At 38.2% G+C, this 25,809-nt stretch overlaps 1 protein-coding gene across 15 annotated transcripts in view; it reads left to right on the top strand.

Annotated features, from left to right (window-relative positions):
- The window catches only part of LOC141504764 (KAT8 regulatory NSL complex subunit 3), a 160,515-nt gene that overhangs the window by 28,667 nt on the left and 106,039 nt on the right, over nt 1-25,809 (top strand). For 5 of the 15 annotated variants that reach the window (XM_074210017.1, XM_074210024.1, XM_074210018.1 and 2 more), the window contains 9 exons: nt 364-564; nt 1,033-1,189; nt 2,468-2,545; nt 4,141-4,332; nt 5,451-5,529; nt 6,208-6,362; nt 8,415-8,524; nt 8,830-9,052; nt 9,393-9,526. In XM_074210017.1, coding sequence (XP_074066118.1) covers nt 364-564; nt 1,033-1,189; nt 2,468-2,545; nt 4,141-4,332; nt 5,451-5,529; nt 6,208-6,362; nt 8,415-8,524; nt 8,830-9,052; nt 9,393-9,526 — 1,329 coding nt within the window. Of the gene's footprint in view, nt 1-363; nt 565-1,032; nt 1,190-2,467; nt 2,546-4,140; nt 4,333-5,450; nt 5,530-6,207; nt 6,363-8,414; nt 8,525-8,829; nt 9,053-9,392; nt 9,527-13,212; nt 20,183-20,349; nt 20,762-25,809 lie in introns of those variants that run through there. The other 10 variants (XM_074210025.1, XM_074210021.1, XM_074210026.1 and 7 more) reach the window with 7 other exon arrangements.

Raw genomic sequence — 25,809 nt, 5'->3', positions numbered from 1 at the left:
AAACACAGCTGTTATGTTCTTTTCTTTCTGCCTCACTTGTTATATCATATTATAGGGGTTGGTTCAGAAACATCTTTATCTCACAATATTAAGAGTTACTGGGAAATATAAGACATAGTTGAGAAGAAGAAAGGAGGGGGAACTAGTTTGAAGAATAAGAAAAAAATTCAGGTGGATAAAAGTGGTAGACTTTCAGTTTCAGGTACCCCTCAGGGATCCTTATTGGGTCAGACTTTGAGAGAAAAGACAGGTCATCTTAATATCAAAAGTAGGATGAAATTGATACTGGTTTGAAAATGTCCTTGAGATTGTACTCTGGGATAACTCTGATTGACACTGATAGTCATTTCTTGCTTGAACCAGGATGAGATTGCAGACTTTCTGACTGGTGTGCTCACTCGAGCTGAGGGTCACAGCAGCTCAGAGCCTCGAGATCAGGATGCTGAAAAGAAGAAGAAGCCACGTGATTCAGCCCGCCGGGACTTAGCTTTTGAACTTCCTGAACGGGGAAGCAGGCCTACCTCACCTGCTGCCAAGCTGCCTGCCTCACCTTCTGGTTCTGAGGTAATGCAAGTTAAGGATAATATTCTTGTATTGGGACGCATTGGGATAGGAGCATGCTGGTAGAGTGTAGGACTTCTCAATTTGGTTCTCAGCAAGGTGGAAAGTGGAAAGAATATTGAATATGGAATTGGAGGACTTGGTTCAAATCATGATTTTACTACTTAGGACTTGTATTATCTTGGGCAAGTTACCTAAACAATCAGGCCTTTGTTTCCTCATTCATAAAATGGTTTATATTCTGTGACCTCTGGTTTCTTTTCTAGTAATTAACCCCATCTCTTAAATCTCTTAATGCTTCAGATTTTACATATTCATAAAAAAAATTCCTGCTTGTGAATGCCAAGAAATCTCATGAAATTCCATGCTTTTGTATTTATACTTCAGAGTATCTAACACTATTGCTTTTATTGAATTGAATTATTATAGTTCAGATTACATGTTTTTCTTTATCTCTCTAACCCTATCCAGGATCTGTCAAGTGTGTCTAGCAGCCCCACTTCTAGTCCCAAGACCAAAATGACTACAGTGACTTCTGCCCCTAAGTCAAGTCAAATTGGCACAGCCCAGCTATTGAAGAGACATGTACAGCGGACAGAGGCTGTCTTGACCCATAAACAGGCTCAAGGTACAGATCCCAGGACTGATGCCAAATGAGTTTTTTTCCCATCTTTTTTTGTAGTTTTTCCTTACATCTTGGGTTTTTTAAATGATTTGGCCTCCTTAACCATCTCCAGTGAGGTATAATCTGGAGGATGTCAGTGTGCTCTCCCTTTTCCTTTTTAACATTTTAAAACAGGTTAAATATCTAGGATAGTCTTGAAAAGTAATCACTTAGGGACAGCTTAAAGGAAAGTATGTGAAAAGTATAGAAGGAAACTCTTCCTTACTTTGTCTTGTCAATGGCAAGGGTTATGTGTAGCAATCTCATTATCATTATCCTTGCCCTTCCTACTGACAGCTTCTCTGAGTCATTGCTTGTAGCTTCTTAAAGGGGGAGGTCTGGGCTCATCCTTTTCTCTGTGGCTTGAGAGTCAAGATTTCCATGGTAAACTCAGCAGGAATTTCTGATGGGAAGGATTTGTAACCATTTATTTCACATTTGATTTGGGCAAGTTTGAAATGTGATTAAAAAGAGACATTTTTGATATTGTGGACATTGCAGAGAATCAAAGAAGGAAGAGGAAAGAAGGAAAGTATTAGAGAAGATACTGCTTAAGAGAAGCCAATAGTTTTTATGCTCATAAATCTGATTTTGGTTTGACTTAGGATCTTTTATTGTGGAAATTGAGTGCCTGGAAATAACAGAAGTTATTTCCTGTTTTACCTTACTCTTCTGAACTCAGACTGCCTGTCAAACAGGATCATCTTAACTGTGTATTTCTTTATCTGGTGCTTAAGGGTCAGAACTCAAACTATAGATGCTATCCGGTAGCTTAGAAAAGTTATGCTAACAAGGATTAAAAGAGAAAGCCATGTATTAGTATGATTGTATTGGAGAAAAAAGTTCCCAAAGTTTGTGTGATAGGGTTTTTGTGTTCACTTGGTGCCTTTGTGATTGTAGCTGAATTAACATTAGGTGGGGTTTCAGCTTGGTTTTGACAGAAGGAAAGGAAAGATGTTAGTTGTTATTCCCATTTAGGCCATCTGATAGGGTCCAGCAATTCTGGGAATGTTTAGAGGTGACTCGCTAATAGGCATGCTGTTACAACACTGATGGGCCAGGGAATCAAAATGGGATCTTCCCTTTTGCCTAGGGATCAGTTGATTATGAGTGAAATCAGTAACCTTAGAACCCCTTTAGTGATGATTTCAGTCAGCAAGAAGTAATGAGACATGGCTCCCTCTCCCCATCCTCTCTTCCTTGGCCGGCTATGATCCTGTAATTCTTTCTGATTCATTCCAGCGCAGTTTGCTGCTTTTCTGAAACAAAACATGCTGGTGAGGAAAACTCTTCCTCCCGGCACCTCCTCCTGTCTCTTTGGTGAGTATCTTTCTTTTGCTTGCCTATCTCTTGCTTTCTCTGCATCTGCTGCTCAACTTGCATCTCTCACGTCTAGCACGATTCCTTGCACAAAGTAGGTGCTTAATATTTGAGTTGAAATTGAAATTTTACTCTAGCCTTTTCTCTCATTTGCCTTTTGTTGTGTCTCCTCTTAAACTCCTCCTATCTTTGTGCCCCTCTCTCCATCATCCTATTTCTCTCTTAATGGATTTGTTTCCTCTTGTCTTTGCCTATGTCATGCTGCAACTCTTTATTTTTCTTATTCTTTCTCCTACTCTTTTATTCTTTGTTTCATTTCCTTTTTCACTCTATGTTCTCATTTTCTGTCTTTATCTGCATGACCCCTTTTTGTCTGCAAGCCTTTGCACATATAGAAAGGCCTGCATACTCTTTGTTTTGCTTCTACTTTCCTGTTCCCATTGTGGCCACTAAAGGAAGCAAACCATTTATAAGCTTCAGAGCTTTTTTTTTTTTTAAACTTTCCCTTTCTCTCCTCCAGTCCTTTCTATTTGAGCTAGTGCATCCAGGTCTTGAATGATCCTTCTAGCTCTGATTGTGCTGTGATGCTGATAGGAGGAAATGCTTGTGGTTCTAAGTCTCCTCATGGGAGCAGCTGATATTGCTCTTTGTGCTTGAATTGGGAAGGGATGGGTGGGACAGTCTCTTGAGCAGTTGACAGCAAACCTAGAGGACTGATCTAGTCTGCAGAGGTTAATATGCAGGGAACTTTGGTGAGAGGAGAATCAAGAAAGCTTGACCATCTTTGTAGATGAGTTTGATTTGATCTATTCACCAAGCAATGAAGAGAGCCAGGTTTGCATGCTTAGAAGCAATCTCTGAAGATGATTTCATGGTTTGCTGTTAACCTTGGTCTCTTTGGAATAGGAGTTGTGGTATCCCTATTGGAACTGCTCTAGCCTGAGTACAGAAAGGAACTGTTTTTTCAACAGTGAAATTCTTTTAGGTCTCCTACATTTGACAGAGGAACCCCCACAAATTTTAGGAGGCTGGACAGGACTCAGTGTTTCCATGGAAATTTTAACTTTTAGAGAAGGTTGGACAGGGTTAGTGACCATATGTTGTGTGATCCTCATGTATACTGGGATCCTGCTCTCTGTTTTGCTGTGCTCTTTGCAGTGTTTAATATCCCCAGGGGAATTTTAGATTTGTGATTGGAGGGACAAATGGAATCAGAGAAGGATGGACTGTTTCAGAGACTGGTAAATGCTACCTATCCCTATTAGAGAGTCTCCCTAACATCCTTATGTTCTCTTTCTGGACCCAGCAGTGGTAGAGAGAAATTGCCTCCTTTTTTCTTTCTGGGCCATCACATTCTCTAAGGCTGGGGCAGAGATGAGCAGTGATATAGTCATATCATTCAAGATAGGAGAGATAGAATCTGAGGTCAAGGAAGCTGAAGGCAGAATTGATTTTAGGAAGCCTCTTGGGTACAAAATCTTGGGCATGACTGATCAGGAAGTGTGTTGTAAATGTTTGTATACCTCTTTGAGGCAGTGCCTGTTGGGCCTTACTGGGTTGGAGGAACCCTCAACCTGATTTTCCACACTTTTCAGTTCCCATCTCCTCAGACCAAACAGAAGAAGCTGATAAAGAAGACCTTCGGGGTCAGCTGAAGCGTCAGCATCCTCCTAGCCCTCCTCCAGGCAGTAAGGCTTCCAAGCGAGCCAAGATCAAAGTGACCATTGTCTCTCATGGGGATGGAGCTAGTGGACCAAGTCTCCCATCTCAAGGAGGAACCACAGAGGGTAAGTATCTAGAGAAGCCATTATTGTTCTAATTGAGCACTCACAGAGAGCACAGACTGCCCAGTTTTTGGTTCCTGCTTTGTGGTCTGTTCTTCATTCAATTTTACAAGAAGCCTAAAGAGGAAGCAAAATATTGGAGTACATGTTGAAGAAATCAGAGAGTGTCCGTTGATTCTGAAACTGGAGTCATAGACTGTTAGAATAAAATTTACTTTCACTCCCTAATTTTGCTATTAAGGAACTAAAACCCAGAGAAGGAAAATGGCTAATTTCTAAATTTATATTCCTTTTTAAAAAAAAATTATGTAATTTTGTTGTTTTCCAATTACATATAATGGTAGTTTATATCAATCATTCTTTCTGCAAGGTTTTGAATTTTATACAAATTCATTTTCCTAAAGCACAGATTTGATTATCTTGCTCTCCTGCTCAAGAATCTTCAATGACTCTTTTTTGTCTCTGGGATAATATGGACTTAATTTGGCATTTAAAGCCCTTCAAAATCTGGATTCAACCTATCTTTTCTAGACTGATTTCATATTACTACTTCTTACCCACTCTATGTACTAGTCAAATTGGCTTGTTTGCTGTTCCCGATATGTGAAATGCCATTTCCCTTTGCCTTTGTTCAGGTCCTCCCCCATGCCTAGAATGCTTTTCTTCTGCCTCCTAAGATTTCTTGTTGCTTTTAAGACATAGCTTCAGGTGTCATCTCTTGTACGAATCCTTTTCCTAAGTCCTCAGCTGCTGGTGTCTTCTGCCCCAAGCCCCCAAATTGCTTTGTATTTACTTTGTACATATTTCATATTTAGTTATTTCTTAAGAATGCAAGTTCTTTGGGGGAAGGGATTTTTCATTTTTGGTGTCTTTATTCCAGTGCCTTTTAATGTCTGACCTAAAGTAAGTGCTTAATGAATGCTTGCAAGGATGGAATTGGATCTTGAAACTAGGTCTTCTGACTCCCAGTCCATCATTAAATCATAGCTCAGTTTAGGTGGGAGTAATAAGACCAGCCCTTTTTTCTTGCATTTTCCCAGGGCTCTGTGATTCTGAGAGGTATAGTCAGAAGTAGGCTTGATCAAGTCACTGTGCTGAGAAGCTGTTGTGTACAATTTCAGGAGGAAAACCCATTACTGTGACTCGGGGGCAAGCTGCTGTAGGTGCCAAGGAGCTAACAGGGCTGCTTAACACAGCCAAGTGAGTCTATCTAAATTTATTCATTCATTTATTTATTTATTTATTTAGGTTTTTGCAAGGCAATGGGGTTAAGTGGCTTGCCAAAAGCCACACAGCTAGGTAATTAGAAAGTGTCTGAGACTGGATTTGAACTCAGGTACTCCTGACTCCAGGGCTGGTGCTCTATCCACTGCACCACTTAGCCGCCCCACACCACCTAGCAACCCCCAAATTTATTTTCTTTTAATATCATTTCTTTTGGTCTCTTCTTTGATAGATCACATAAACTGTGACCGTGACCTTAGGCACTTAAGTTTGCTTTCAAGAAGCATTTCCCTATGGGGTAGGCCATCTTACATTTGTATCTACAAAAAGTGGAGGTACTTTTTTGTTTGATGATCTTCAATCTTTTTACCATTACTCATACTTGTTCTAATGGTCTAATCCCCAAGGGGGAGATGTGGAAGTTTCCCTTATATCTTACTGATTTCTATACTTGGCTTTGTGCCCTATTGGTAGAATTCGTCTTAGGGTATTTGTGGGACTTGTGAGAAATTGAGAGTCATGAGCTGAGATCTCTGCTGATCTCTCTTGGGTCTCACTTGACTCCCTCCTTGTTCTTTGTAACACTGTAAGCTTGTCCCCATCAGTTCTATCCTGATAGAATTTGGAATTGAAATTTTTTTCCTATTTCTCCAGATCAAGTTCAGCTTCTGAAGCAGTATCAGTGAACCCAGCTTCTTCCTCTATTATTCCCAACAGTACTGCACCTAGTGCCTTCCACACTCTGCAGAGCCGCTTGGTGGCCGGTAGTGGTCACTGTGTGGCAGCCTCCCCTGGCAGTACACTCCCAGGTACTTTGTTCCCATCTTTTTTTTCCTGTACTTTTTGGTGTGCTGTTCAGTGAGTGGAGTGGTGATTTCCTGTGGGAGGGATCTTTTTTGACCTTTTTTATTGGTGCATGTTTTCATTAGCAGTTGGCCAAGGTTTCATTCATGAAAGGGAGTTTGCTCAGCCTAATTTCTTACTGTAGGTGATCCTAGTCTACAATTATATTGTTTGTGGAATTTTGGGTACTGCAGGTTTCATTTCTTTTCTTTTTTTTTTTTGCAAGGTAAATGGAGTTAAGTGGCTTGCCCAAAGCCAGACAGCTAGGTAATTATTAAGTGTCTGAGACCGGATTTGAACCCAGGTACTCCTGACTCCAGGGCCGGTGCTTTATTCACTGCGCCACCTAGCTGCCCCTTCATTTCTTTTAAAAAAAAATTCTTATAATTTTTACTTCTATACAAGAAGACCAAAAAATCCTAAAAATAAATGTTCATGTATACAGCACAATATAAAAAAAAGGATTCAGTATAAAACTGTGAATTTCCATATCAAACATATAGTTTTAACTATAATAATAAATACATATCACTTTTAAAGCTACCCTGCTTTTTTGTGTTTCCTTCTAAGTTTCTTTTGTTCTCTTCTGTTTACTTTTTATTTTTTTCTCCCTCCCTACCCTGCTCTAGAGAAGATGACCATTAGACACAGTTGTGTGTGTGTGTGTGTGTGTGTGTGTGTGTGTGTGTTCTATTTATCAGTTCTTTCTGTGGATGTGGATAGCATTTTCTTTCATAGATTCTTTGTAGTTAATTTGAGTAGTTATAATATTCAAAATAATTTAGTTATTCAGAGTTTCTTTTTCTTTCTTTTTTGCAAGGCAATGGAGTTAGTGTCTTGCCCAAGGTCACATAGCTAGGTAATTATTGTCTGAGGTTGAATTTGAACTCAAGTCCTCTTGACTTAAGGGCCAGTGCTCTATCCAATGTGCAACCTAGCTGTCCCTTCAAAGTTATTTTAAAACATTGCTATTATTTTATAAAACATTCTCTTGGTTTTACTCATTTCACTCTTCATTATTTTATGCAACTCTTTGCTAAACTCTTTTCTAAAATCAACCAACTCATCATTTCTTATAGCACAGTAGTATTCCATCACAATCATATATCATCAGCCATTTCCCAGTTGATTGACTTCCCCTCAATTTCCATTTCTTTGCCACCACAAAGACAGTTGCCATAATTGTTCTCCACAGTGGTTGGATTAGTTCACAGTTCCACCAAAAAAGAATCAGTGTCCCAATTTTTCCACATCCCCTCCAATATTTATTGCTTTCTCCTTCTATTACTTTAGCCAATCTGATAGTTGTAAGATATCTCAGTTGTTTTAACTTGCATTTCTCTAATCAATAGTGATTTAGAGCATTTTTTCATATTGATTTTTTTCATTGAAAAACTTGTCCCCATCCTTTGACCATTTATCAATTGGGGAATCACTCATTCTTAAAATTTGACAAAATTCTTTATATATTTGAGACATGAAACCTTTATCTGAGTTCATTTCCTTTTAAGAATCATTTTTACACTCAATAAATGAAATCAAAGGCATGACCCAATAAGATACTGGGTACTAGCAAGACCAAATACTTTCTTCCTTCCTCCTTAAAGAAGATCCATTTGTCTATACTAGGCATGGTTGTGGCCTTGAAATATAACTGTGGCTCTTCCCTCAGATCTTTTCCCTCTTCCAGGTTGAGGTTGGTAGCAGAAAGTCTGTTGACAAGGTTATAAATCAGACTGAGGAGAGTCTTTATGAACTTTTAAAGGACCTGTCTCATAAATTAGATTAGTTGGGGGGATGAGTTTAAAGTGAGTAAGTCCTTAATGTAAGACCCAAGTTTTTTTGTGTACCACATGAGACTTTAGAGAAAAGTAGGAAGAGAGATTAATGCTAATACTAAGTAAGGGTTCAAACCAGCAAATGATTGGCAGGTTAGTTGATGTTGAGAGATGGGAAGCCTTTGGGCAAGAGTAAGAGTGGTTAAGCCTGTTGAATCAGTAATGGTCCTTTCCTTCTAGGGTCCACATCAGCCAGTAGCCTCCTTCAAGGTCTCAGCTTCAGCCTGCAAGATATCAGCAGCAAAACTCCTACCCTCTCAGCTAGTGCTTCCCCAGGGCCAGCCACACAAGTAAGTAGTCAGCAATCCAGAGATTTGTGTTGTACTGGGATGAACTGGTTAGGGAACGGATTGTCTCAGTGAAGTTGGGATTGGAGTTAATAATAGTGTAAGAAGCAACAGTCATAAACATTTATGTAGTGCTTACTATTTGTCTTGTCCTTTACAATTATTATTTTATTTGCACTCACCGTAATCCTCCTGAGGACCATTGTTATTAGGTCTTCTCTTACCTATCCCTCAACCCTCTGTTCTTGAAAACTCAAAAAATGTCATGAAATGATATTACCTTTAGTACCTGGACTTATATCCCACAGACTGCCAGTGTGAAGTTGCCCACCCCTATGCAGAGCCTGGGTGCCATCACCACAGGCACCGGCACCATTGTTCGTACCATTCCTGTGGCTACTACTCTCTCCTCCTTGGGTGCCACTCCTGGAGGGAAACCTACAGCCATCCACCAGCTGCTGACCAATGGGGGCCTTGCCAAGTTGGCCAGTAGCCTCCCTGGCCTGGCTCAGATTTCTAATCAAGCAGCAGGTGAGTTTTAAGAGGACTTGTGAGAATGACAGGGAAATCTCAGGTCTGTAGCTTGCCTGCTCATGTTATTTGAGTGAGCCTGAAACTCAAGAGAATTAGGAAAGGATCCTCCAACTGATTTGGCATTGGATGGGAACTTAGACTAAATGATCTCTTGAGTCCCTTCTTTTGGTTCATCCTCTAAAGAGCTCACAACAATAAAGGTGGTTTACTGTTGCTTTCTGAGTTTTGAGTAGTGGGACACAGTTGAGTTGATAGGTGGGCAGAAAGAAACTAATCAGGAAGACCCATTCATATTGTCGTAGGTTGTAATAATAACTCAGATCTTTTTTTTCCTTAGGTCTGAAGGCTCCAACCACAATTACAGTAACTCTACGAGGCCAACCCAGCCGTGTTACCACATTGAGCCCCATGGGCACAGGAGCTGCCTCCCTAGAGGAGCCCACCTCTCAGGCTCTGCCTTCTACCCCACAGGTAAGTCCTGGCAATGTGGAAAGAGGTCCCATGGGAGATAGAGGACACAGACCCGACTAACAATGCTAGTGGGGTGCTCTAGCCACCTATCTGAGTCACTCCAGCTTTTCTGAAAACAGTCTTCCTTTTTCCAATAGCATTGCAGGTCAAGTTTATACAGATTTAGAAAATAATGCCCTTTTTTGAGTTAAACATAGGAAAAATGTAAATGCCTCTAGTTAACAATGTATTAATTTAACTACCTTTCAAATTAACTACCTTTTCCTGACTTATTTCATATACCTTCACACACTCTAATTGGTTCACTTGATCTTTTTCATTCGTGATGCTGTTTCCCAGTTTCATTCTCCAATTTTTCCCGAGTTTACTGCAGTTCCATTGCTTTTTGCTCCTGGCTTCTTCTGAGGATGTTATTATTATGACCTTTATTTGATTTTACTCCTGTGAGGTAGCTTTTTAATGTGAAATCTTCCAGATCACAGCTCAGGAGGACTCTCCACAGGTTATGGGTATTTGGGAAAACTGGCAGTTGCTGGCTGTCTGCTAACTCTGGAAACTTTTCTTAGATATCACTCTTCTGAAAGTCCTCTTTTTGGGGAGAAGTTGGCAAAATAAGTGCTTCCTGGAGTTGATGATGGTAGAAAAGCAGTAGCCTTTATCTTCTCTAAGAGAGCATCACTGATCTGGGGAGAGCAGGGGGAGGGTCCAGGGTGGGGGGGGAAAGAGGGGTAAAGGGAAACCTGGCACTGTGAGTCATTCAGTTCATGTTCATGGATCTTCTGTGTGCTGGGCACTATGTCAGATCCTGGAGATACTGAAACTGGAATGAGCCCTTCTCTAAGTAGCACACACTCTATTTGATGAAATAATGTATGCACATCTATGTCAGTGCTGGGGCAAGTATACTTGTAGCTAATTTGGGTAGAATCCAGAAGGGCCTAATGTACAAGGTGACACTCAAGGTAAACTTTGAAAGAAACCAGAAATTCTTAGAGACAGAGATGAGGAGAGAGGGATGCCTTTCAGGTGTCAGGATATGTGAAGACAAAGAAATGGGACTGTAGAGTATGTGAAGGGGAATAATATATAATAAGCTAGGAAAAGTAGCCTGGAATCAGATTGAGAAGCACTTTTAATGTTAAACTGAGGCATTTGTATTTTATTTTTGTGATGATAGGTAGGCATTGGAGCTTTTTGAGCAGGGAAGTGATATGGTCAGAACTAAGCTTTAAGAATATCCTTGTTACCTGTGAAGAGGATGAATTGAAGAAAAGAGAATGAAGTCAGGGAAACCAATTAAACTATTTCAGTAGTTCAGATGAGAAGTTATAAGGACCTCTGCTCTAAGGGTGTAAATATAAAGAATGAGATGGAAGAAAGATTGTGTAGGTAGGATTGACAGGATTTGGTGATTGCACATGGTGGGATGAGGGAGAAAAGATAAATTCAAGGTTTTGAATCTTGGTGATAGGAAGTATGTTAGTGCCTCTGACAGAAATAGGCAAAGATTATGAGTTTGGGGACATCCAGGTGGCACAGTGGATAGAGCAACCAGCCCTGACATCAGGAGGACCTGAGTTCAAATCCAGCCTCAGACAAGTACTTAGCTGTGTGACCTTGGGGCAAAGTCACTTAACCCCATTGCCTTTGCAAAAAACAAAATAAATAAACAAAGGATTATGAGTTTTGTTGGGGATATTTTGAATCTGAAATAGCTATGGGCAGTTCATTTGGAAATAGGCAACAAGCAGTAACACTCCATGATTATACGACTATAGCTCAGTAGAAACTAGGTCTGGATATGTAGATCTGGGAGTCCTGTGGAGAGTGATGGGAATTGAAATCATGGGAATTGGCCCAGGGTAGATATTGTTATTAGACTACTTTTTAAAGATTTTTTAAAAAAATACTTTGAGTTACATAATTTCCTTCCACCCTTCCTTCCTACCCTCCTTCCCTCAGTGGTGAACAGTCATGTGTATATTGTACATACATATTTGTGTTAAATATGTTTACAGATTAGTAATTTACAGTATAAGGAATTAGTATTAAGGGAAAAGAGAATATCATGAGATAGGAAAGAAATACATAAAATTTTTTTTAAAAAGTAAATATAGTGTTCAGATTCTGAAGAGGTTTTTTTTTTTCTCTTCCTCTTTATGGGGATAGCATTGTCCATAGCCTATCTAATTAGGGTCATCCTGGCTCTCTGAACTGCTGAGAGAAACTACATCCATCAAGATTGATCAACTCAACAATGTTGTTATTAATATGTACATTGTTCTCTTGGTTCTGCTTCCTTTGTTCAGCATCAGTTCCTGTAATTCATTCCATGCTTCTCTATAGTCTGACCATTTATGGTTCCTTATCAAATAATAGTATTTCATAACATTCATATGCCATAACTTGTTCAACCATTCCCCAATTGATGGGCATCATTAGGTTCCACTTTTAGGGAATGTCCTGTGAATGTTGAGCTAGAAAAGGAGGATGCAAAATTAAACATAGATGAATGGGATACTATTGACAGAAGAAGAGGAACAGGTTTTTGGGAAAAGAGAAATTGTTTTTGATCTATTAAGTGAAACTGAGGTCAGAACTGAATTCAGAACTGGTCTCAGACACTTAACTAGTTCTATTATCTTGGCAAATTGCTTTAACTTCTTTGTTTCAGTTTCTTCTTCAGTAAAATGGGGATAATAATAGCAACTCCCTTCTTAGGGTTGTCAGGACCAAATGAGACCATTGTGAAACATTTAGCACAATGTTTGGTTCATAGGAAGCACTATTTATAAATGCTATTTTAAAAAACTTGTAGAGATCAGTGAATCACCAAGAAAGGATTGTCTTAGGATAGATGATCCTGAGAACTTTTATTTTCATTCCCTGAGTTGAACTGTTGTTTTTTATAGAACCTGGGACTAAGTTGGGCCTGTCTGAGAATAAATCGGAGGAAGCCCTAGATATAGCAGAACTGGGCCATGATTATATGTCCCTTAATTTCAGGGAGCTTTTCTGATGTTTTGAGTCTACTGACTGATAACTAGCTTCACTCTTGGCTTGGAAAAGCTGAACTGAACATAATCTTCCAACTGGCTTTGTAGCAGAGTTCTTTCTGCTATGTAACCTGAATTGCACAAAATCTTATGACTAAGAGAAGCTAAGGGTTAGTAAGACCTGTGAATGAAGAAAGGGTTGTAGTTTTTGCTGGCACCCTTGATCCATATATCATATTATGGAATTGGTGTTTCTAAGAATTTTAATAACTGGTGACTTGTGAATACTTGTAAAACTTTGGTACTTGCTCCACATGTATAACTGGAATCTTGCATGTAGTAACTTTATTCTTTATTGAGTTGTTTGTAGTCTTCAAAGATAATAGATATAATATATATTGGAGGTGGAAATGAATGTTGATTGGCAGTAAGTCTCTGTCATTGAGAGAAATGGGAAAAGCTTTGCCTTGAGTAGGATGTAGGTTTTAGGAAGTGACTTGCTGAAGGGTTCTTAACTAGATTTTTATGCTGTCTCCAGGAATGAGTGTATAACTTCTAACCTTTGCTACTGAATCCTTCACTTTATCCTTACCTTCCTTTCCTGAAATGTAGAACCAGAGACTCCTTTATTTTGTTTGGCTAAGTCTTGACTCTGTGTTTTGTTTTTTGTTTTTTTTGTTTTTTCTATAGCGATTGCCACCAGCTCCTTGAAGACCCTGTGTAACATTTCCACTCTCATTGTCTGTGATAGCTGCCTTCCAACAAGCTGGCAGACACTCAGATTGCTTTGTTGTTGCCTGCCTTCTTGAAGACTTCCTTTGAGACTTGCCATCCTTGTTTGCCTGCTCAATCATCAAGGATAAGCATCTGAGTCTTATAGAGCCACTGGGCTAGGTAACCTCACTATTCAGCAAATGCAATATCATCCTCTGGGATCTGCAAGTTTTGGCCTCTAGGCCACCCCCTTCTCTTCTTTTCTTCTTTGCCCAGCCCTATCTCTCTTTAATGCAGCAGATAGCTATACCACTGGGGCTTGCACACTATATAGACATTATCACCACATGGGATTAAGGAGCTTTGATTCTCAAGAGAGGAAAAAAACTTCTTTCTTTTTAGTAGGGTTACCAGGATCAAAACAAAAGGTGACATAGGAAGAAGCAGTGGCTTTCATGATGAGATACCAGCCAGACCAGTCAGGTGACAGCCAGGTTGGTAGTCAGCCCTTCCTATCAGCCATGATTGAATATGAGTGCAAATGTTGCAGTTTTGAGGTTGTGTAATAAAGCTATTTCTCTTTGAAGGGCTCTGTTGCCCTTTGTGGCAAGATTGGGAGGAGACTTTGTGTGTAAGAATTAGAGGAGAGAAAGCCTAGCCTTCTCACTCTACATATGGTTCTTTAAGCATCACAGCAGTTTTTTTCTTTTTACAATACCTTAGCATATAGGGCAGTAAACCCAACATAGCTCTCTGATCTAGAAGTCAAATCAGGATGTCTAGAGACCTGAAAACTCGTTTTCAAACCTGTCATAATGAAGGTGATGAGGACTTAGCTGAAATCTTTAGGCCTTTCTGATTGAATCCATCTCTACTGAGTAAGCAGCAAAACCTGTGAGGTGAAGCTAGAGTCATCCAAAGCCTATTTTATTTCACTGTGCATCGGACACTTTAGTAAGTAGAGGGCTATCTAGTCAGGAGGGATTGTAGAGGAGGAAGTAAATAATGGAACAGCCCAAGGGAGCAGTAGTAGGCAAGTTAATTAAACTAATTTTGTTTTTGGACTTTGCATCCCATTCAACTTTTACTCAAGCATTGGTGTTTGTAAGTTGTGGGGAACATCACAATAGGGATTGTTGCTCCTATTTAACAAAGGAGGATGAGAGAAAACAAGTTAAAACTCTTGCTACCTGGGTGCTGTGGAGTTTAAGCCAACATCCTAAATTTTGGACATTTATATGACATGCATGGGAGTCAGGAATGTCATTCATTTTTGGAGTGGCTACTTTTTTTTTTTCTCTTATCTGGAAATTGGAGATTACTAGTCCTGGAGATTGTTAAGTAGCCAAGTGATAACTATAGGGTCCAACTCAGTAAACAAAAAGGCCTCTGGGCCTTTCATGTGGGAAATAGAGAATACCTTCTTTTTAAATACTTGGCACTGGAAAAGAGATTTGGGTTTGATATATTATCTCCTCTTCCTTTCCAATCCCCTTACAAATTGAAGTGAACTTGGGAGTGGGAGGGAACCAGCTTTTTCTGCTCCAAGCAAGCAACTGACCTTGCTATTTAGTGACTGCAGGCAGTGGTGGGGAAGTTTACATCCATCACTATAGTCTACCCAGGATGATTATGATTTTCATTTCTGTGTCCCTGTCAGACTGAAAGCATGGTCAGTCAACCTCATTGAATGAGGACTCTGGTTTTCCTTTGGAAAGAAATCTTTCAGAGCAGTTTTTAAGTTTATCCCCTCAGTAGCCCAGCACATACAGAGGATCCATTCTCTCTCTGGCTGGTGGGTAGTAAGCAGCACCTGCAGTTTTGCTCATGTTTTAACACTGTAGCTTACAATGCTCTTCAGGTGTGCAGGTGGAATGTTCAATTCTTGGTAGCACAGAAATTCTGAGTCAGCAGAAGGCAAACTGTAGGAGCATTTGATGGGAGCAGGCAGAAATTTCAGGGATACCTCCAAGGGAAAAGTAGATGACAGGATCCAGACTATCTGGAATTGATTTCTAAGCTAACTATCCATTCCCTTGATGATACAGGAAAGGTGTTAGTTATTAGAGACTGTTCCCTGATATAATTAGTTCAGGATACTGCTGGAGCCAAAAAGTTCTAACAAATGATGAGCATCAGCCTAGACAGTATAAAAAAACAAACCAACATATCATTCAGTCTCTGTGCAAAATTGATTTGAATGTATATGGACAGTATCTTCTGTGTTTCTTGTTGCCATAGCTTGAGAAAGACATGACAGAACTAGAGAAGATATATTAGTTTTGATTTAAAAATTAGTGTCCTCCAGGTTGGAGAGCAAGGTTAAAAATATCACAAGTTGAAGTTTATAGAATTGTGAAAGGTGAACATGAATTTGTTCTCCACAATTGTCAGAAAAGTAGACTCCTTTTAAAGGTGGAATGGAGTGATTAAAAAAGTAAGTGCTCTTTAGCACAACACAGAAATAAGCTTAAGGAATTTGTTACTGTCTGTAAGGGTTCCCACTCATATATGTAATTGGGGGTCAGGAATAGCTTAGGTAAAATGCATGGACAATAGGTCTGTTGTGTCATTAAAGAAAATAAGTGCTTTGGAGGACCTCCCTCAGCTCTGAGGCAACAACATTGAGAAGAGCATGTACCCTGGCTGGGAAATGGGACTGACCTGATGTTCTATTAACAATAAACCGTGGCGTGCTGCTAACTTATTCTTTGAAATTATTTCATTTTTATCCTAATAGCAACCTTGTGGTTTAGACCAGGTAGGTATTTCCTTTTCTCCAATGGGAAAACAGGATCACAGAATCTGTTTGAGAAAAAAACCTTAGACGTCATCTATACCAACCCTATATCTAACCAGAAATATCTATATTTGTTGGCTGTCCATTTCTGTAGCTAAAATGTGTTATTCGGATATGTATTCTACAATACACTAGTTGTGGTTTGAACAGGTAAAAAGTATGAGTGTTCTAAACACTTCTATAGAGCCAAAGAAAACATTTAACTTTTTAAAATTACCATAGCTCTCTATTGACTCCTTTTGAACTTGTAGTGTGGTAAACCCTCCAAATCTTTCAGATGAACTGTCTAGTAGCTTGTTTCCTCTTCAGTACAAGTAATGTTGGGAAGTGGTTTATTTCCAACTTCCTATTAGCTATTATTCATAAAGCTCTTGTTAATACAGTAATTTCCTTAGAATATCATATCCTGTTCAGCAGCAGAGGGTACTTTTGTATCACTGTAGAAATGGGTTAAATATTCTCTAGAGGAACTAGAGAGGAGAGGCTAATGGCATTTGGGAGAATATTCAGACTCTATGGATGAGCAAGACACATTGTCAGACTTGTTTCAAATTGTAGAAACTCCATATGATGGAACTTGAATCTAAGGCTGATTTATTTAGACTATTAATTCATGTGCTGAGCGACCTCCTAAAGATACTGAACCTTCCTAGACCTTCACCTGGGGGAAGGAGGTGAGATAGGACTAATTACTCAAAATTTCCTTCAAAGTTGTATTTTTAGATTTGTGAATTAGATTTTACACAGGAACCCCTTTTCCATCTCACTGACCTCAGTAATAATTTATCTTGGTGAAGATGAAGACCCCAGAAGGGGGTAAAGAGGGAAGGGAGGGAGTTGGATGCAAAAAGAGACTCCTTTAAAGTCTTCTGGTTACCCCAGAACCCCTCTTCCCCCTCCCCTGATCTGCCCGTTTGCCTTTCCTTTAGGACTCTATGCAGGAGAACTGTTTCTTGTACCTTCTTACTCCTAAGACCCACTTTTTTCAAAATGTCCACTGTAGTAGACAGTCTGATTAAGTTGTGGAAAGCCTGCAGCAGGACTTTAAGAGCTGTGATTTTTGGATAGTCACAGGTTCAAGGATTATCTTCCTGAGAACATGATCATGAATTATTATGTGATTTTCCTGGCTTTTGCTGTATTCAATACAATCCTGTACAAGGCATTATAATATTATTTTTGATGTCTTAATGAAGTTGTAACTGAATACTTTTACTGATCTTCCAGCTCTTGCCCCACTGCTGCCAGGTGTGGTGGGGAATGCATAAATGGAACCACCAACCATCATATATATTCTGGTATGAGCTAACCAGCAGATTTGAAATTGGAGCCCTTGCTTTTGGGAAGTTTGTTTAGTAAGAGGAAATTTCAGTCCAAGTTCTTTTACTACAAAGCAGAATGTTAAAGGACAGGAAGAGAAGCCACATAATGTATTGATTCACAGGACAGAGAGACTATTTCCAGTTGTGTTCTGAGAAGCCCATGTGGAGGAGGGATCTTGTGAATTGAGTCTTCAAGGATAGGTGAGGATTGGGCAGCCAGTTTTGTGGAACCTGCTTACAAAAAAAGGGAACCAATTCCATCATACTCTTCACCACTGTCTCCCTGCTACTTGAGAGGACTCCATCCTGAAACTTAGTCCTTGGAGTTATTCCTGAACTCATACCAATGATTATCAAGCTCTCACTTTGTCATACACTCCAGTGATTCTGAACCCTCAGTTGTCATTGTTCAAGTGTCATTCTTTTCCCTATTGCCCAGAGCATTACTCCCATCACCCTCAACCCAGTCCTCTCATGTTCCACTGTGATGCTTCTTCCCTTTCACTGTGCCCTTTGAAATGCCTGCTCTATAGGTAATAAATTTGTTTTCTAATCAGATTGATCCACTATCCTACTAAACACAAATGACTTCCCTAATTTTTTTCATCTCTCCTCAAACCTCCCGTACCTCTTGTCCACACCTCCCCTCATCTGAGAACCTATTTTACTGAAAAATTATTTGCTGAGTTTATCAATCCATGTGTCCATCCTTAACTGACCTCATGGTAGTTGTATTCAAAAAGATATCTGGGATTGTTAAGTTTGTATAGGTATCTAGTACCCTTTGTCACCTTGGATATAAATTGATGTTATCCATATCTGTCAGGGGCCACTGAGAATCACCCTTCTCAGATCTGTTTCCCATTTTAACCTTTAATCGATTTAATATCTTATCTTTCTTTGTTGTTAGACTTACGTCTTTTGTGAGCTGAAATTATATCATTTTTTCTTTCTTTTTTTTCCCCTTCCCCTAAGTTCTAAAACTATCAACCTAGAAAAGTCCAGAGCCATAACTAGCATGGGATCAGTCAATAAGGATATTAAGTGTCTACTATGTGCCACCACTGTACTAAGCAATGGAATACAAAGAAAAGCATAAAACAACTCCAGCCCTCAAGGAGCTCACAATCTAATAGGTGAAGACAATACAGAAACTGAAAGAGGGGATGTGTGAGTGATTGATTAGGAAGGGGAATGGCAGGTCAGGGATGGTAAGAGGATATCCTATGCCTGGTGTTGGGAAATCATCTGAAAGGTATGAGTTTCATAGTTGATCTCTTCTTGCAGAATGATGAGTTCATAAAAATGAAAGGGGACTTTGTCCCAGATTTCTAAAATCTGGGTGAAATATGCTTTCTCCCCTGAGAGGGAGAAGAATGTGCTTCTTTCCTTTCTTATGGATACTACCTCACTTTGTAGTTTTTCATTGGCCCATACTGCCACACAGTATGGGATCTTAGAGATCTTATTATAAAACCTTTCTCCAGTTTCCATCTTTTTCTCCAAAGCCTCTGCAGCAATGAGGACCAGACTTTAGCTTTTGGGTATAACTGCACTTCCTCCCTGACTACAACTCTCTTTGCCTTAAAGTGAAAAAAAAAACTAAGAAAAAAAGTTATGAAAGATTCTACTCTGTTGGAAAGGCTTTGATTAAGGTCCTACAGTTGTGTCTGCTAGATACTAGCTAAGGTGGTCAAGGAGAGGACATAATTCAGTTCAGTGATACACTCCACAAAGTTTTATCTCCACAAAGATTTAGAAAATGAGCCAGAAAAACTAGAAAAAATTATAATACATAATTTTTTTACAGCTGTCCCATGCTGCCTAGAAAGACTGACAAAAATCGTTGGACATTGGGAATAGGGTTTTATCATGGAGTAGTCACATAGAGGCTTTCAGAAAAAGGGAATTGAACAATATTCTGACTACAGTTGTATACAAGGGCCAGAAGAGTATTAATGTTATCCAGAGGGGTCTGTGTTTGTGCAGAGAGCAGGAACAGGTGTCCATTGGCAATTTTATCACTAATTACCTAGTGCTGGATCACAGTTCCTATGCAGTGAGATAGGGACCTGCACCTATGTTCAAGGAAAAGGAAAACAAAAAAAACTTAGGCTGTATACTCAGCAAGGAATAAGTATAGAAGCAAGTAGCAATGGTGTATCTGACCCTAGGAGTAGAGTAGGAACTCAGATTCATCCTTCAACCTCCAACTAACTGAAGTCTGGCCAAATAACCAAGGCAGGAAGAGGAATTCACTATGGAGAAAAAGGCAAGAGGAAGGATGGGGAATATTTTTCACATAATTGGATATGTTAAATGAAAGCCCATATCAACATGTAGGAAAGGGTAAGGTAAGCAGAGAACATTTAAATCTCTCATCTAAAGTGATCAAAAGAGAGAAGAATACACATACACATACATACAATGAATTCAAAGAGAAATAGAGAAAGGGAGTAGATTAAGGAGGGATTATTACTAAGTAAACTAATCACAGAGGATAATTATACAGAAGGTCTTTAAAAAGAAAGAATGGATAAGTACCCATGATTGGGCTCCAGACAAAAAAAATCAATTAAATGATCAATCATGGTTTCAGAAGACAGATGATAAAGCATACTATTTACTTCCTGACAAAGAGGTGAGGCACTTGGGATGCAGAATGAATTATATATTTTTATATGAATAATGTGGGAATTTATTTGTCTTGACTGTACATTTTTGATAGTGTTTTTTTAAATAAATAAAAATTTTAAAAAACTCTTTGCTATAACAGTCTATAAATAAATTATATATATATGTACACATGGACACACACGCTATATATATATATATATATATATATATATATATATATATATATATATATATTTTATATATATATATATAGAGAGAGAGAAACATATTCCTTAGCCATGAACAGTCATGAAAGAAAGAAAATTACAAAATAGTTGAGTCCTATATGATTTTGTTCTTTTTCTTTTTTCACAGCTACAGAGTTGCAAAAGAGAGGTCAGAGGGTCCTAAGAACTTCACTGTTTTTTATTTTTCTTTAAAATTAATTTAGCTATTAGTATTTTGCATGAGATCCTTGTTCAGTAATCAATGAGTTGACATTGCTGGATGAATTAAATCATAAAAATTAACGTTCCTGATATAACTGAAACTTGAACAGGAAAGCAAGTTGTCTCTAAATGACTCTTCTTGGAAAAGTAAATAAATCACTCATTTTAACTCTACATGGTTTCCATGTTTGAAGTTTTTCTTTTTTAATTTTAAATTCCAAGTTCCCTCTCTCTAACCCCTACCCCTATTGAGAAGACAAGCAATTTGGTATTAATACATGTGAAATCAAAACATTTTCATCTTAATTTATAAAAAAGGCAAGAAAAATATTCTCCAATCTGCATTTTTCATCATAGGTTCCTCAGAATTATCTTGGATCATTATATTTATTAAGTTTCAATTGATTATCATTATAATATTGTGGTTGCTGCATATAATGTGATTCTGCTCACTTCATTTTGCATCAGTTCATGTAAATCTTGGTTTTTAAGAAAGCATCCAGTTTTGCTCAGTTCTCTAAAGTATTTGAAAAATAGGTTCTTTATCAGAGAATTTTTCTGTGCTCCCCTAATTTGCTCTTTATGTCTAAATCATATATCCATTTTGACCTAATCTTGGTAGATCTTGTGAGATGCCTCATTTCTGCTAAACTCTTTTCCAGTTTTCCCAGCAGTTTTTGTCACCATTTCCGCTACTATATTTTCCTCTCAAACAAACTCACCAGGAGTTGGGGTAAAGGGTCTCTTCTTTTGAAGTTACATCCAGCTGAAAAGGTGACAGAACTCTCCTGCCCAGCAGTTCCCATTTGAGTTCCCGTTTGATGGGGTGTCAGAGGTACATACAAGAATCAATCCAGGTAGAATCAAGGAGAGCTAGCTCCCAGATTCCAGTACAGGTTGCTGTTCTGCTAGATTGAAATGTATCACTTGTAATCTAGAGGAAATAAATTTCATGAGAAAGATTAAATTCTGGCTCCCAGGTTCAGATAGGGGCTAATAACAAGAAGGGACCTGGGAAAAAATAGCAATACAGGAAAACATTAAATATCCTAACAGAAACTGAACCATTTGATAATTCAAAGAGTGTACCTAACATGTTCAATCTAGGTTTGATCTCAAAGAAATTTCCTCCAGCTTAGGTTAGTTGGAGAAATACTGGTTTCTGGAAAAAGTACGTCTTTTTTTCCCCCTTTAATTTTATTTCATTTCCCCTCCCCTATACATGCAAAAAGAAGTTTCAGCATTCACTTCCAAAATATTGAGTTCCAAATTCTCTCTCCCACCCACTCTCCCTCATTGAGAAAGCAGGTTACTTGATATAGATGAAGGATGTGTAGTCATGAAAAACATTACCACAATGGACATGTTGTAAAAAGTAAACATAACAATATAACCCCCTGCCCCCCCCAAAAGAAATCTCAAGAAAAAAGAAAAAAAGTATGCTTCAATCTGTGTTCAGACACTTTATCAGTTCTGTCTGGGATGAATAGTATTCTTTATCATAGGTCCTTCAGTAATCTTGAGCCACAGCATTACTGAGAAAAAGGTTATTCACAGCTGATTATCCTGCAGTATTTTCTGTTTATATACAATATTTTCCCTATTGCTTCTGTTCATGTAAGTTTTTTTTTTTTACTGAGAACATCCTGTTCAGCATTTCATCTCAACCACATACCAGATTTGTTCAACTGGTCCCCAGTCAATGGGCATCTCCTCAATCTTCAGCTCCCCACCACTAGAAAAAAGCTGCTATAAATATTCTTAGGCAAAAATATTCTTTTTCTTCTTACTTTTCATCTCTTCTGGATTATAGACCTGGTAGTGGCATTGCTAGGTCAAAAGGTAGGCATAGTTTTATAGCCCTTTGGGCATAACTTCAAATTGCTCTACGGAATTTTTTGAATCATTTCTCAATTCCAACTGCATTAATGTCTCATTTTCCCTTACATCCTTTCCAACATTTGTCATTTCCTCTTTCTTTCCAATTAGCCAATCCAAAAGGTATAAGGTAGTACCTCAGAATTGTTCCAACTCACATTTTTTCTATCAATAGTGAGTTAAAAAATTAAAAAAGATTTCAGTAGAAAGCATTGATAACTTCAGCTGAAAACTTCATATCGTTTTGCTCATTTATCATTTGGAGAATGGCTCTTAATTTTTATAAATTTTACTCTATTCTCTATGTTTGAGAAATGATGTCTTTATCAGAGAAACTTGCCTCAATATTTTTTCCCCACAGTTACTATTGTTAACTGTATTTCCCTCCATCCTATTCCCCCACCCCCATTTATTCTATTCTCTCCTTTCATTCTGCCCCTCCTCAAAAGTGTTTTACTTTACTGACTTTCCCTTCCCATAATCTTCCCTCCCTTCTACCACCTATCCCCCCCCCCCCCCTTTTCTCCCATCCCTTTCCTTTCCTACTTTCCTCTAAGGTAAGATAAATGTCTATACCCAGTTGAGTGTATATGTTATTCTCTCTCTGAGCCACTTCTGTTGAGAGTATGGCTTGCTCACTTCCCTTCACCTTTCCCCTCTTCCACTTCACTGCACAAGCTTTTTCTTGCCTCTTTTATGTGAAATAACTTACTCCATTCAATCTTTCCCTTTCTCCCAGTACATTACTCTCTTGACTATTAACTTCATCTTTTTAATATATTTTACCTTCAAATTCAACTCACCTATGCTTTGCCTATATTTGCTGCTTCTTGCTGCCCTAATAAATGAGAAAGTTCACATGAGCTATCAATCTCATCTTCCTGTATAGGAAAATAAGAAGTTCAATATCATTAAGTCCCTTTTGATTTTCATTTTCTGTTTACCTTTTTATGCTTCACTTGAATCTTGTATTTGAAGATCAAATTTTCTGTTCAACTCTGGTCATTTCATCAGGAGTTTGAATAAGCCCTATTTCATTGAATGTCCATCTTTTCCTCTGAAAGAATATGTTCACTTTTGATGGGTAGTTGATTCTTGGTTCTAATCCAAGCTCTTTTGCCTTCTGGGATATCATATGGGAAAAAGGATAACATAAATTTATCCTTGGGAAATAATCAGGTCAGAACTTATATATCCATTATTAAAAAAAAATTTGGAACCGCCCAGACCAGGCAATCCACAACTCTGGTCTGCCAAAATACACAGAAAATTCAGTACTTTATACATGACATTATTCAGTTAACATCCAGTTTATACTTAGTGGGTGAGTTCTGGATTCTAATATAATAATGAATTCATTAAAAGTTGCCAGCTCAACTTGAGCTTGTAAATTACATTTGATAATCATTTTAGAACAGTGTGTATTCAGTAAATGTAGATTACAGACCGTCCTTAGGATTTAACTAGTCATGTTGATATTTCTTTCCTTATAAAAACAGAATTGTTTCGATAAAGAATTATATCCTGATAAATCTTTATCATTTGCCTGAATATCCTGTAGCATTGTGAGAAGTTAAAAGATCTCAATTAACCCAGGAATATATAGCTAGTAGCAGAAGCCAAAGCTAAACACTTACTTAGCTGTTTGAATTTTAGAGAATTGTAGGTAAAATGGCTCACCTGACATGATTATAGGATATAAAGGGCAAGTAGGGACATAAAAGAATATTTCCCTTATTTAGTTGTCTGTTCTAGGCAGAGATCATATAAGTCCATTGTAATGAGACAGGCTTCAGTTCTTCCAGGTGGGACATAACCAGTTAAGAGAAACCTACTTTGGCAATACTGATAGTCATTTCCTCAGCAGAATTTTCTCATAACTCCACCTGCAGTTATGCATGTCAAACCCCATAGGGCTACTGGCAGTACTGGCACAATGATATAACATGCCTGATGTCAGACACAAGACCAACTCAGTAGCAATATAAGTTGCAATATAGCAGTTTTCCTATAATCAGAATTTCAGGTAGATCCAACTCTAAAGGATCAAAATATGCCATATGTGGTGATTATAATCAGATTCTGCAAGAGATGCACAGAAAATTACCACTCATTTTTTAATTGTTGCACAAAAGGACTGTGCTTTAAATGAAATATTTTAAAACAGGATATAAAAATACAATAAATCCCAAATTGCATCACACACTAGATTTTTTTTTTTAGAATTTTCAAGGCAATGGGGTTAAGTGGCTTGCCCAAGGCCACACAGCTAGATAATTATCAAGTGTCTGAGTTCGGATTTGAACTCAGGTACTCCTGACTCCAGGGCTGGTGCTGTACCACCTAGCCTCCCCACAAATTAGATTTTTTAAAATAAAAACATTGTTTATATATTAACCATGTTTAAAATAGACCTCAACACAAACCGTTGCTTTTTGAATCGTTTTTAAACAATTAGAACATCTTAGGTAACTCTAATATAACTTCAACAGGTATCTCTGATTCCAAATGAAACAAAATAGCTGTTAGAAAAATCAGATTTCCAAGTAGGATGACACATGGATTATTACTCTCCACTTACATATCATTTCTATACAAAAATATTAATTCTTAGAACACATAAAGGGAGGCTCTTAACTGACCTTGTAAAGTAAGACATTCTTCAGGAATTGAATCTTATGTTTATATATAAATCCGCAGATCTATAGCAAACTTAGTTCATTGTTTAGAACCCCAGAGGAGTTGTGCGACCTTTGATACTCCCCTCTCTCCTTGTCCCTTCAGAGTAATCAATTGTCAATTTCAATAACTTTCCCTTTCATAAATGATAACCAAATAGTTGTAAATATAATTTCCTTTTAACTTGAGGCAGTTACAAAACAAAATCAAACCTGTTACTTTTAAGAGGACTCTAATTCAATTAAGACATTTACAAATTCTGGGGCAGCTAGATGGCTCAGAGGATAGAGCACCGGCCCTGGAGTCAGGAGGACTTGGGTTCAAATTTGACCTCAGACACTTAATAATTACCTAGCTGTGTGGCCTTGGGCAAGCCACTTAACCCCATTGCCTTGCAAAAAAAAAAGACATTTACAAATTCCCACAGAAAATCTAACAATGAAAAAATATACAGGGTCCCTTGATCTCATCAATTAAAGAACAGACCTTGTGAACAGGATAAAGAAATTATAAATCAAATTAGTGACACCTTTTATCATCAATGACATTAATATTACAATCAGTTAACTTACAGAAGAAAATTTTTGCACTTTTGCAAGCTTTTATCACAAAGTTTCCAATTGTCACTTTCCCTAGGTCATACTAAGAAGACTAAGGTTTTAAGGTGGCTCAGGTCTCTAAGCCAGAGAGAAAAAATTCCTAATAAAAGTACTCCTATTATAAAAACAAAATTTTACCAGACCTTTAAATTTACTTTGTATTTTTGTCTTAAAAAAATTGAATAACCCCAGTAATTCAGTTAAAACTTTCACAATTTTCCCAATAGTCA

Source organism: Macrotis lagotis, chromosome 1 (assembly GCF_037893015.1).
Source record: "Macrotis lagotis isolate mMagLag1 chromosome 1, bilby.v1.9.chrom.fasta, whole genome shotgun sequence".
Lineage (NCBI taxonomy): Eukaryota > Metazoa > Chordata > Mammalia > Peramelemorphia > Peramelidae > Macrotis > Macrotis lagotis.
This window is presented reverse-complemented; position numbering and strand designations above follow the sequence as displayed.